This window comes from Benincasa hispida, chromosome 1, assembly GCF_009727055.1.
Source record: "Benincasa hispida cultivar B227 chromosome 1, ASM972705v1, whole genome shotgun sequence".
Classification (NCBI taxonomy): Eukaryota; Viridiplantae; Streptophyta; class Magnoliopsida; order Cucurbitales; family Cucurbitaceae; genus Benincasa; species Benincasa hispida.
This window is the reverse complement of record NC_052349.1, coordinates 27,894,739-27,909,442: the sequence shown is the minus strand read 5'-3', so window position 1 is coordinate 27,909,442 and position 14,704 is coordinate 27,894,739. Positions and strand designations below refer to the sequence as shown.

Sequence of the window (14,704 nt, the reverse complement as noted above, 5' to 3'; positions counted from 1 at the left end):
CTACAAGGGTAAAATGGTAATTTGATCCAGCTGTAGTTACAAGCAATTTGTAAAGAGTCGACTTACTGTTGATTGATCATATCCGTGGGCACATACATATATCTACAATGCGAGGAGTACAGATGTTGGTCACTAGTAGAATGACTGGCGGTTAATGAGTGTTGGTTAATTAATTAAAGAGTTTAATTAATTAATCTAGTATCATTGGAGCTTCTAATCGATAGGTCATTAAGTCTCATTGCTAACTCACTAAGGATAAATCAAGGAATAAATGGTTTTGGTATAATTCAAAATGTTTAAATTATTTAAGAGAAACTTTATATTAATATGATTAATATAAAACATAATGTATATTGATACATTATAGTTAATTATGAATGTGATTAATAGTTAATACTATAAGGGGATTAATACAATGTATATTGATACATTATAGTTAATTATGAATATGATTCATAATTGAAAAAAGAGATAAATATTTGAATAAAATTCAATTATGTAAATTGATACATTATAATATATAGTTAATTATAAATATGATTTATAATACTATATGATATATAAATATAAATATTATAGGTTAAAATTAATATAAATAAGATTCATATTAAAACTATAGGTTATGTGAGAGGATATCATTTGAATATGATTTAAATGAAATTAAATATATGATATTTAATTGTTAATTAATTAATATTATTAATTTATATATATATAATAGCTCTCAAAAAGAGCTAAATTTATATTCTTAACTCTATTGTATTTAAGTAATTCTTATGCATAAAATGTCCATTTTATAGGTAAAATCATCCCAAGAGAGCAACGAAGTCATTTAGAAGAAAAACGATAAAAAAAAAAAAAAAAAAGGAGTTACTTAAGGAGTTAGATGTAACTACAAGGGTAAAATGGTAATTTGATCCAGCTGTAGTTACAAGCAATTTGTAAAGAGTCGACTTACTGTTGATTTATCATATCCGTGGGCACATACATATATCTACAATGCGAGGAGTACAGATGTTGGTCACTAGTAAGAATGACTGGCGGTTAATGAGTGTTGGTTAATTAATTAAAGAGTTTAATTAATTAATCTAGTATCATTGGAGCTTCTAATCGATAGGTCATTAAGTCTCATTGCTAACTCACTAAGGATAAATCAAGGAATAAATGGTTTTGGTATAATTCAAAATGTTTAAATATATTTAAGAGAAACTTTATATTAATATGATTAATATAAAACATAATGTATATTGATACATTATAGTTAATTATGAATGTGATTAATAGTTAATACTATAAGGGGATTAATACAATGTATATTGATACATTATAGTTAATTATGAATATGATTCATAATTGAAAAAAGAGATAAATATTTGAATAAAATTCAATTATGTAAATTGATACATTATAATATATAGTTAATTATAAATATGATTTATAATACTATATGATATATAAATATAAATATTATAGGTTAAAATTAATATAAATAAGATTCATATTAAAACTATAGGTTATGTGAGAGGATATCATTTGAATATGATTTAAATGAAATTAAATATATGATATTTAATGTAATTAATTATTATTAATTTATATATATAAAATATAATAATATAATATAATATATATAATTATATATATAATAATAGCTCTCAAAAAGAGCTAAATTTATATTCTTAACTCTATTGTATTTAAGTAATTCTATGCATAAAATGTCCATTTTATAGGTAAAATCACCCAAGAGAGCAACGAAGTCATTTAGAAGAAAAAACGATAAAAAAAAAAAAAAAAAGGAGTAAAATTAGAGCTTGGAGCATCAAATATCAAAAAGTCAGAAAATTACGAAATTGTCACTGTTCAGCATGGGTTAATTACGCTAGCTTTATGCTTCAGCATTACGCTTGAAGGTAGAAGCTAGCAAAATAGGGCAGCGTAATTATGCTACCCACAGCATAGTTACGCTACAAAAAATTGACAAAAAACTAAAAAATTTCAGCGGCACGCCTCTCATTTCACCCAACATTGCTACCCTGTCGTTACCCTCACTTTACGCTCGAGGGTAGGCTACAACAAGAGCGTAATTAAGCTCGTTATAGCATAATTACATTGAACCTTTAGTATAAAAGGAAATTTTAGCTATTTTATGCAAGAGAATAGATTTTCAATTGATTTTCTTTCAATTTTCTCAGCTTTCTACAGTTTTTCTTTCTTTTCTTACCTTTGATGCATTCATGCTACATTAAGGTAAGTAAATCTAGTTTAATTAGTTTAGGTTATATTCTTAATTTTCTTAATTGAATCTTTTATAATTTCTCACGTAATTTCTTGATTTATGTAATAAACCTTTCTGAAATTTGTTTTTGAATGTTGTGATAACTTCTATGCATAGGATTTTAGAATCTTTGGCCAATTTTCTTTAATTCAATTAATGCTGGAATTTAAGCATGTCTATATGCTTGATTCCATAAGGCAAACAAAACAAAAAAATGCAAATCTGTGAATTTAGGTTATTGGAATTAATCTAGTTCACAATTATGCATGATTAGTAAATTCAAGAATAATTAAATTAGTAATGTAGGCTTTCTGAACTACTAATTCGATCTTAGTCAAGATTGCCTCTTCTTAATGCAAATGCACAATTAATATGGATGCTATCAAACCCAATTATTTGTGTTATTTAGGATTGATTAATTATTTAATCATGAAATTGAGGTTATGCAATTCTAGGCTTTAAGGTTGCATAGACTAAGTGAATAATTAGCAAGAATCTTGATCATGTTAAATGTCAATGAATACCAAGAAGATTAAGAGAACATCTAACTAAACTATATCATTGTAAATATCGAGTTACTATCTTTACATCAATCTCCTCCCCCCTCCCCCTCTCCATCTGAAGAATGGGTTTAATGTATATATATTAAAGTAATAAAAACTCCATTTTGGGAGTTATTAGGCATTGGAAGGAGGGGGTAATAACTCCTTTTCTCCATATCTCTCATGCTAGAGAAAAAAAAAACCTGTAAAAGAAATATCATTTTTTTGGTTTTGTAAGAGTTACAAAGAACAAAGATAAAAGCTTTCAATCTCTCTTAAAACGAAAATCTCTCTCTCCCAAAATTAAAAAGCCCACAATTATGTATTTCTTTCCGGAGAATAGCAAGAAAGTCTAAGTGGTGGTATTCTGTTCGTTGTAGAAGAATTGTTGCACGTTGAGATCTTGTAGAGGACTAGGAGATTGTTCGAGGTTAGGAGAGGAAACAGAGAAGAGTGTCTTAAGGGTAAGTTTCCTCGTGATCTTTATCTTTTCACAATTTCCTCATGATCTTTATCTCTTCACCATTTCTCAGCAGTATGCTTGTTTGGATATTTATCTCTGTTGTTTCTTCTCTGTATTTTGTGTTACTTCAAATTGATTGTCAAATGCACGACGTTCACACGTTTCCACGAGGAATTAGATTCCTTCAACTGGTATCAGAGCCATTTTGTGCATTTTGTTTTTCAATTTGAAATGAAAATCAAAGAACTTGTGGGATTTATTCTGCAATATGAATGTTTGGTTTGCAAAAATGGAGGTTTTTTAATTTGACACTTAGTTTACTGCATTAATTTTAATTAAAACTGTAAGGGCTCATTATTTTAGCTATTTATTTTATGTAATCAAGTTTACAAGTCTGTGTCGATCAAGGAGCAAGAGTTGTTGTGAAGATTGGTAGAAAATGGAGTGGAAACAAGACAAGAACGAAGCAGATATTTGTATTCTATACTGGAGCGTCAAGCAGAGCATTACAATGCTAAGCTTTACACTGCGGCACAGAAGCCCATCACTGTCGCAGTGTTGCCAAGTGTTGTAACGCTAGGGCCAGTATAGTGTTACTCTACAGCATAAGCACCACGAGGCTCTCCAACAGCGTTGCAATGCCCGAGGCCTGGACGCGCGCATTCCAGGTAGTTGAAAGTCATGGATTTGAGCCTCAGATTGGTTTTTTTTTTTTTTTTTTTTTTTTTGCTCCAATTTTAAGAGAAATTGCCTACAAGAAAGAAGAATCCCTTTAGAAAAGACTTCAAGAAGTCAAAGGAACGTGGAAGGGGAGATGTCTCAATTGGAGAGGATGGACTTGAATTCATAGAAGTCCTTGTTACCACTAAGGAAAAGGCACCATGAAATTAACGAAGATTAGGTATTAGAATCAGGGTGCACCTACCATATGACATCATCAAAGACATGGTTTGTTTCCTACTAATCGTGGGATGGTGGTTTCGTTTTCCATGGGAAACAATCACGGTTGCAAAGTGATTGGAATAGGCTCAATAGTGCTTAAGCTCAAACGCAATAAAGATGTACTTCTCAAGAAGGTGAGACATGTTCCACAACTAAGAAGGAATTTGATTTCAATGGGAATGTTTGATGATCAGGACTGTTCTTTTGTTGGGAAGAATGGAAGCCTAGAGATCACAAAATAAGGGAGGACTATCTTTACTGGAATAAAGTCTAATAGATTATATTTCGTAAGAAATGTTACTCTTCCAACTAAGTCTTTTGTTACACAAAAGGATAAAGGGGATGAGATTGACTTATGGCATAGGAGACTCTCACATTTAAGTGAGAAAGGTATACAAGAGCTACAGAAACAAAGGATGATCAAGTCCAGAGACACCAAAAGGCTGAATTTTTGTGAGCATTGTGTATATGAAAAGTCAAAGAGATAGGAATTTGTGAAGGGGACTCCTTCAACCACTGAAATACTTGGTTACACACATGTTACAGACCCCCTCTTTGAGTTGCTTGAGGTATTTTCTCTCCTTAATAGATGATTTCTTAAGAAAAGTTTGGGTATTCATGTTAAATTCTAAAGATCAAACTTTTGACAAATTTAAAAGCTGAAGATCTATTATTGAGAATCAATCTAATAAGAGAGTAAAATATTTTAGGACAGACAATGGACTAGAGTTCTTAGGCAATGATTTTAATAGTTCTGTGCAAGGAATGAGATAACTAGATACAAAACAGTAGCCTACACCCCACAGCAGAATAGAATAGCTGAGAGAATGAATATAACTATCCTAGAAAGGGTTAGGTGTATGATTTCAGAAGCTAAAGTGGTAGAATCCTTTTGGACAGAGGCAATAGCTACAACTTGCTTTACTATCAATAGGAGTCCTTGCACACCTATTGATTTTAAAACACCTAAGGAAGTATGGTCAGGGCATCCTCCTAACATATCCTTCCTTAAACCTTCTGGTTGTATGGGATATATATATGTCAAACAAAGAAAAGTTCAACCTAGGACAGTGAAATGCATATTCATTGGCTATCCTAAAGGAATTAAGGGGTTAAAGCTATGGAATTTCAAAACTAACCGAAGTGTAGTGAGTAGAGATGTTGTTTTTAGAGAAGAAGTGCTTTATATGGATTCTAAAAATCCTAAAAGAACTTGAATTGCATGTTTAAAATCTTTCATCTTCTTTATCGATTTCCTCAAAAGCTCCAAGAACAATTAGAGAGAAAATAGAAAGAGAATAGAGAGTTAGAGAGAGAACGAAATCTGTCGAAATGATAAATCAGATATGAACGAAAAAATTTATCCACTCATCAGGACTTCGGCTACGTGACTTAATCAGTATCACATTTGACAACTACCACCGATCTTCTTTAGGCCAAGCTTAAACCTGTTTTTTTTTTTTGGGCCTTTCCTTTGTGTTGAAGATCTAGGTTTAAAAGGCCAATTCTCTACAAAATTCATTTAGAAAGTGACGTATAAGGTAAATTTTGTATTTTGAGAAATCCTTTAGACTAGAAGAAATGTGGGTATTAAATATTATATAGTTTTAGATGTTAATTGAATATAAGTTGTCACACCAAGTTAAGAGCTTGCAGCAATAAACTTCACTGTCAAATCAACACACAGCGTAGCATTCATTTTCTTTTTTGGAAAAAGGAAAAAACAAGCATTCATGTTATAGCTATACTAGAAAATTTCAGTAGAAATCTCAAAATTTTGATTTCTCCTAATTTTTCAAAATTTCAGTATTTCTTCCAATTTCTCGAAATTTTATAATTTTTATCAAAATTATGAGATTTTTTTATAGATATGCTAGTCCACTGGAAGTTCTTTCTCTTTTCTTATAAAAAAAAAATTATATTTACAAATAAACCATATATTTATTTTTAATTTCAATCCAACTTTTTTCATTAAATTTTTATATCATTTCAATTTAAACCAGACTTGAAGTGAGTTCCCTAAATTTCTCTCACTTTCTCTCTAACTCTATCTGCTTGTAGTGTTTTCTTTTTCTCCTTTCATTATGTTGTGATGTTTAATGTTATGTCTTTTGTATCTCTCTTATATTTAATGTTATAATTTTTATATCCTAATTATATTATATTAGATAAGTTTATTGCTATGATTATTTATTTTTGTATCAACTTCATTTTATAATAACAATTTACAATTATTTTGTAGGCAAATATTTCATATCTTTTAATTTCGTAAGTAATTACCAATAATTAATATTATTTTATAATTAATTTTTTCTTTATCTTTTAAATTTTTAGTCTCACATTGACATTTGTACATATATTTTATAATATTGATCTAAACATTGTCTTACTTTATATAAACAATGATTAAAAATGATCTATTATAATCTAATTCAGCCACAACAAAAGTTCATTAACTAATTATAACCATTTTCATCCATTTCCATAAGGTTTTCTAAAATTTTATTGATATTTTCATAAAAGCGGAACCTCGATATTTCCATCTACACCGATATTTCGAACCTGCCTGTCATTACACATCTTTAATTTTATGCATAAATTCAGTGCACATTTCTATCCTCTAATTCTAATTTAAACTATAACCCTATAAGCCCTCTCTAAGTTTATCGTTCATGTAACGATGAACTTGTCAACTTAAAGTCGGCAACATTATTGCAGCTGAATTTTTTTTAAAAGAATTGTCAGATGATTACTCTTGCAGCAAAGCAGAGAAATATGTTTGGGTTTGGACCAGCCAATTATGAAGACATGTTGGGGGAAAATACTACAAACCCCATTCAATTCCTGTAAATCCAATTTTAATGTGAAAAAGGTAACATTTTATTCAGAGAAAACTTGCAATTCAAGCAAAGTCTTGTTAAATATGGAGTGGCCATCTAAATTATTACTGACCCATCATTTATTTCATAGATATTTGATCTTATGGAACCTCCCCAACTACACTTAATTATGCAAGTTTCCTTTTTATAATTACTCCTTGCTTCATATGCATCCCCCCATCATTGGAAAATTTCCAACCCCATACCAAAATAGTTTTGATCAACATTCTCCTTAATTATGTTTTACCATTTTTTTTTTCTTTTCTGAGAGGGTGGGGGGATAATAATAATAAAAATGGCCGCCTAGATTTAAGTTTGCTCATAAATGACATTTAATTTATTAAAAAACTGAGGCAAACTTTTATGACATGTTATATGTGAATTTAAGATGTGGTGAGTAGAAAAGTCAAAGCTGTGAGAGATGCATTCAATAAGTATTAATTATCTTTTAAACTATTTAATGTTATCTGATATTCAAAATCGAGATTTTATTAATTACAATGTTCGAATTTGAAATTTTGATTACCATTATTACAATAATATTTAACTATTTGATCACATGAAACTAAGTAAACTTATGTAAAATTATATATATTAACTTGGTTAAGATATATAGGTCTCCCTAAACTATAGAAATGTATGATTTATTTAGATCGTTTGGGAACTATTTTTTTTTATTTTTTATTTTTTATTATAAATACTACTTTCAGATTTTTTCATTTATTATCTATTTTTCACAAATAATTTAACAAACCAAGTTAAATTTGGATAACAAAAAAAAGTAAATTTCAAAAAGAATAATTACAATCGATAGTATTTTTAGGAATAATAACCAAGTGTATAATATCATTTAAAACAAATTGCAAATATAGACAAATCTATTAATGATAGACTTCTATCGTTGATAGATTTTTACCAGTGATATGGTCTATCACTGATAGACTCTTACCAATAATATGGTTTATCACTGATAGACTATTTAATTTTGGCCATATTTACAATTTTTTTTTAATATTATGTTATATAAGCTAATACTTTCAATCTAATGTCTATATTTGCAACTATTTTTTTAAAAAAGTTATTTTTGTTTTTAGAATTTGGCTAAGAATTCAACCATTATATTTAAAAAAGATGCAAATCATTGTAAAAAAATATGAATGAAATATGTTTAGTTTTTTAAAAAAAAACAAAAAACCAAATGATTATCGAACGAAATTTTAGTTTTTATAGAATTTTTAATGATTGAATTTGGCGCATAACGAATTTATTTCCCTAGCTCAAAATTAGTTTAATGGTTAAAAAAAAGACTCGAAATTGTTTCATTTAAACTAAAATACTTTTGATATAGAAAGTCAAGAGAAATTTTTTAATTGAACAGAAATTACAATATATAAGTGGGCTCTATATTATTACAAATATTTTTACTGATCATAATTGATGATATTGATCACATCTGAAAATAATTTCAAATAAACATCATAATTGATGGCAAAATTAATTAAACAGGTACAATACCATAATTGATTAAACTCAATTATATACAACGCATTCAAAAGGCTCAGAGGTTTTTTTTTTTTTTTTTTTTTCCTTTTTCTGGTCAATTATTTCAAATGCAAATTATGAAGCTGGTTTGGGGCATATGATTAAAATCTCCACACGTGACCAAGATCTAACCCAAACGTAAACATAAGGCACATGAATATGTATGATTTGAATTTTCCCGCTCAATTCTATGTTAGTTTGATTTATACGATGGGGTTATAATGTAGGGACATTTAATGTTTTATTTATTATCATGTCCAAAATGATTCAAGCCATGCCAATTTTTTTGTGTATTTGGACAGCATCCAAAATCATATCATGCCACCACGTGACTTTGTACTCCATCCATTAATTTCACCTCCCTAATTTTAAAACATTTCTCACCATCTCTAGCTATATACTGATGTATACGTGTGTATATATATACATTATTATTGTTATTGTTATTATTATATCTTACGACAATTTTTATATTGACTATTTTTAATTTGACCTGACTTTAATATGCGTTTGAAAGAGGAGATTCAAAATTTATAGTATTAATGATGGTTTGTGTGTGACATTAAATAAAATTATTCTCACTTATACTTTATCTGGACACTTATAATTATATATAAAGTGGCCCTTCTGAATTTCACTGATTTTCAGCAAGTTCCATTATTTTTTTTTCTTTTCAAATTAAAGAATTGTATTTATGAAATTGATGTTATTTTAATTTTAATCTCATAATTGGATTTCAAAGTGCTGGGAAACATTTTGTTTTGGAGTTCAGACCCTTGCATTTTTCTTTATTTCCAGGTTATACCCAGTGTGCTACGGTCACACTTTTGTCTTGCAACCTTTTTAATTATTCCATTGTTTTGCCTGTTTAATTAATTATTTATCGTGGCCACATGTCGGCCATATCTTATCCACATTGGACATTAAACCTTAAATTATCTCTCTCTGCATGCACGATACCACAGACCTTTTCTTATTATCCCCATTATTTTAATCTTTTGAATATATATTATATCACCCCAAGACTTTTTTTTTTTTTTTTTTTAGGAAAAGAAAAAAAGAAACCTAAACGACATAAGTGAAGGTGGAAAAGTTTAAATTTGCCACGGGAATTTTAAATTTAATGAAAAGTTTGCCCATAAACTATCATCAGAAGGTTATCTTTTTTTAAATTTAAATAAACTATTAAGCTACTGAACTTTATAATGTATAATATGTAGTATAAAAATATCTAAAATTACACAATAGAGTGTTGAACTAAATTTCAAAAACAAAACAATATTTTATTTTTCAAGACATTTTATTGGAGATTTTCAATGTTGTATCCATTGATTCAATTCTTTGTGTCTATTTTATGGTAGCGATGATTTGAAAGAAACAACTGTCTACCTCATTCCTCTTTGAGAAGATATCATTATGATCATCTTTAATTCAATTGGTAAAACAAATAGCTTTTATTAAAAAAAAAAGGGTTATATATTTACATATATAACCTTACATAAACCAAAAGTATGAACATTTTGAAATTCGTTGCTCATATTGCAAAGGTAACCCTCACAAGAAAACAATCTATACAAAGGTGGTCCAAGAATCTCTCTCTCTCTCTCTCGCACACAGAGTCTGAAGTTGTCAGCATTTGTATTTAGGATATGTATAAATTTACAGTGTTTTACGACTTTCGGTTGGCTTGAAAAGGCACAATAATAATTTAATTATGTGAGGATGATCTCATCTTTTAATGATTGTCTCTTTCCTATTACTTTTTTTCCCTCACATCCTCCCAACAAAATCTATTGAACTTCGTTGCCTTTCTTATTTTCTTATTTTCTTTTTAATTTTCTTATTATTATAATAATCTCCTCGCACTACCCACCACACACAACACACAGTTACCCATTTTTATTTCAAATATATCATTTATATTATCAACATTTCAATTATCGTATGAACAAAATAAAAACGAATTGGATCAATAAAACAGTACTTTAAAATATTAATTTACACTAAATTTTATGTTATAGGATATAAATATTTTCCTCTCCATTGCTACTCTACTACATAAATAGCATCTCTTCTTTTTTCTTTTTTTTTTTTTTCTTTTGTAATTTTTGGGAATTTCACAGAGGAAATAAAAAAAATTTGTACATAGAAGGAGAAATGGGATTCCTCTGCCAAAAAAAAAATACTGCCTTTTCAGAAGCGAAAAATCGGAGTGTTTGTCTGGTGGGTCAACATTCCACGTGTAATTCCAACGCTGCATCTTTACCCCAGCTATGTGGGTCCCAAGCTTCCAAGTGGCATCTCCCACGTGATTATCCTGCCATCTCTGTCTCAACAAAACGCACCGTTTCTTTCAAAAGTTCCTCAACGATCCACTCCTCAATCTCTTTCACCATCCCCTCACTTTCGTCCTCAAATCCAATTCCCAAAATGTCCAAATCTTTTTCAATTATTCCATCTATGTCCTCCAATACCTCACACTTGGTACGTGGCAACTTTCTTACTTTCTCACACAATTTCTCCACCATATCCGGCCACCGCTCCGCCGACTCCGGGCACCGGTATGGTTTAACTTCGAGGTATGGCTTCAACAACTCTTCCACCAAGTGGCAGAGTAATTTTCTATGGGAAATTGAAACATTATAATTATGGGCATTGTTGTAATTTAAATTTTCAAGGAAGACGGAGGAGTACACTGTAGGGGAAGTAGTAGTACTACGGCGGAGGAGTATTTGTCTGACGTAATCCAGCTCTGCCGTGATCTCACGGTTGTCACTACAATTTGCGGCAGCGGCCGTGGCGGCGATGGTGGTTGTGATGTGATGTTTGGGGTTGTTGCCGTCTTTATTGGTTGGCAATTGGATGAGGTGTTGGTGGTTATTTGATTGCAAGTATCGTTTTGATTCTTTATCGCCTGTCTCATCCGTACATTGATTTCGTTTGCACGGTGGCTGTAGACCCAACAGAAAAAAGAACAAGATAACAAATTAAAAATTAAATTACTTTGTTATCATCTCTAACAAAATAATATCTAAGGAATATGAAGTTTCATATCATTTTTTAATGATGTAGATATTAAGTGATAATTTTCTTTTTTTGGTGATAAAATCAAAATAGAAATGGGAGGATTCAAATATAAACTTCTTTAAACATTAAAAAGCTAAAGTTAGAATTTAACTAATTTGAAAAAGAAATGATAGAGTGGAACATGTCACCACACATGCATAAGGATATGAAAAAAGGGGGAAAAAAGTGTTGTAAAGCTACTCTACACCTGTGTGGTCCAAATAATTGTCCAATAATAAAAATTTATCATGTAACATATTTTAGAAAATATATATTTGTAACTTTTTTAATTAAGATACATGAAAAGTCTTATTACTGTTTTTTTTTTTTTTTTAATAGAAAATTGAGATGAAGCAAATAAATAGAAAAAGAAAAATAAAATAAAATAAAATGTACCTGCATAGAAGATGGTTTGATGGGAGAGGAAAATGGAGGGTGTTTGTTGATGAGGATAGTAGTGGGAACAGAACCGAAGTTGAAAAGCTGATTAGACAATGGAGTTTTCTTAAGAGGAGCATCAATGGCGGCTTTTGTGATTCGGGAAGGAACTACAAATGGCTCCTCTCGCTTATTACCCTTTTTCAACGCCGCCACCCTTGTTGCACTCTTCACGCCCTTCTGCTTCTTCGGCTTCGTCGTGCCTAAACTCACTTCTTTAATGCCTTCAACTTTTTGAGTGTGTAATTTGTTGAAATTATTCTTCGGCTCCAATACTCTCTGTCTGGGAGATACTGAAGAAGATGATAATGACGAGAGCTTTTTGGGTTTGGTATGTTTAATGATATCTTGATCTCTTCTTGTATTGTAATTATAATTGGTAATATCGTTGAGACCAGCTTTTCTACTAACACTTTCTTTGATTTGCTTCACAATCTCTTTAGCATAATGGGTTGGACTTGGACTTGGACTTGGATTTGTATTTGCGTTATTCTCTTTATTATCGTAATTGGGGATTTGAAGTGAGAGACGGTGGTGATAATTATCCACATTTGATTTCCTTTCACAAGATGTTCTTGGAGTTTCTGGCAAAGAACGAGACCCGCCTCTTTTTTTGGCTTTTGAATAACCATTTCTGGGTGTGGTTGAGGGAGAGTTGGATTCAGGAAGAATATCCAAACCCATTAATCTCGCTACTAAAGTTGGCGTTTTGGTGCTCGGAGAGTCGTTCCCCGCCGACAAATTATTGGCTATTCCGTTACTTTTGGTTTTGATCTGAACAATACCCTTCTGCAACAACCACATAGAATTATTTATTGTATAAGCTATAGCAATGTATAAATTTTCTTGGAAACAATCAAATAATTAATACTTACTGGGAAACGTAGGGTGTCTTCTTTTTGTTTTGGAGTCGTCTTCGTACATGGTAATGGAGAAATATCTAATTCTTCTTCCTCTGATTCCAAACTGTTTCGTGGTGCTTCAGTGCCTGAAATTTTTGGCAAACACCCATTACACAAAATTTGATTTTCAAGCAAACCCATAATTCAAAATTCGATCTTTTGATAAGGGGAATTAAAAAAAACAAACAGAAAAAAGAAAGAACCTTTAGAAATATGGTCGTCAGGCGGTGGGTTGATAGAGACAGAGGATTGAGAAGGGAGGTGATTCAAAGGATGAAAATCAAAGAGCTGAAAAACAGCACACATACAGCCAGCAGAGGTAGAAGAAGAAGAAGCTTCATTATCCAAATCATTTTTAACTACTCTTTTAGTAGAAACTGAGGGTGTTTTTTTAGTTGCTTGTCCGCCCCAATACCTTTGCTTCCCCATAATCGGCAAACTCCACTCTCTGCTCTTTCAATTTTTGAGTAAACAGAAAGAAAGAAAGATTGTTTGTTATATAGAAAAAAAAAAAAGAAAAAAAGAAAAAGGAAAAATGTCAGAAAGAGAGATTCTGTGCAGGGGAAGCGAAAAAAGCGGATCAAATGAAGCATATTTATATAAGGCAGTAACATTAGAATTCAGGAATTTAAGTACACCCAGAAGTATGATCTGTTGTTGTTCTCAGTACTCTCTAAATTTATCTCCCCTTTTCCGTGTTACTTTTTTTACACTCACTCCCAAGTTTTACCGCACCCAAACCCCAAAAAAAACCATAAACCTTTTTCTTTTTCTTTTTTTCTGAATTTAATTCTTCTTTTTTTTAAAAAAAATAATGTCTAGGGAATTGAAATGGCCGAAGGGAATAAGTAAAATAGGATGGTGAACATACACTTGGTTGGCTTTGCAGTCTGCAGAGGTGGGCCGGGAAGCTAAAGCTTTATATAATAATGTTATGGTTTTTGTTTTTGGATCATAAATATTTTATTCAATTTCAGGCCTCCAACGTCTCTTATTTTCATGTGACATTAACATCTTCAATTCCTTAACTAACTAAAAAATTGATCGTATATAATATCCTATCTAAAATTTCAAAACATCTTCAATACCAATCTCATCCGTTTTTTATTTTCCTAACTCTTGGAGATGCATCCTCTCATTTATTTTAATGATATAATTTAAACTTTAAAGACAAATTTTAATTAAATTGTTTGTTGATGAATCAAATTAATTAAGTACAAAGTTGATAATATATTATCGTTTTTTTTCTTTAGGTAAAGATTTGAATATGAATGCAAACCTTCCATTTTCAAAGATACGATAGAAGATGGTTAAATGATATAGGAATTAACCTATTAATTAGCTGATTTGTTGTTATCTTAGTGTAATAATGCCAAGTATTTAATTATGTCGTGATGGAAGTGGCCAAGCAGGTAAAGGAAAAATTAGTTGGTCCTGGTTGGGCGTTTAAATTAATTATTATTGTATTTTAGCTTGAAGTTGCAATTGAATTTGAATCTTTGTAAAGAAAATATCCATCTCTAGGATCTACATTTTGAGGATAAATTGATATGCCAAGGATTTGGAATCTCATCCAACCTCCAATAACTTTGAATTCCAAGGATGAGACTATGAGATTTTTTTTTTTTTTTTTTTTTTAAAAAATTATTTGTTTC

At 30.3% G+C, this 14,704-nt stretch overlaps 1 protein-coding gene across 1 annotated transcript; it reads right to left on the bottom strand.

Moving 5' to 3' along the window:
- Positions 1 to 10,628: 10,628 nt before the first annotated feature.
- Positions 10,629 to 13,744, bottom strand: LOC120073400. Its single transcript, XM_039026243.1, has 4 exons — positions 13,253 to 13,744; positions 13,023 to 13,135; positions 12,106 to 12,936; positions 10,629 to 11,594 (listed from the first exon to the last, which is right to left on the bottom strand). The coding sequence occupies exons 1-4, from the start codon at positions 13,476 to 13,478 to the stop codon at positions 10,956 to 10,958; spliced, it is 1,809 nt and encodes a 602-aa protein (XP_038882171.1). The 5' UTR covers positions 13,479 to 13,744; the 3' UTR covers positions 10,629 to 10,955.
- Between the last annotated feature and the right edge of the window lie 960 nt (positions 13,745 to 14,704).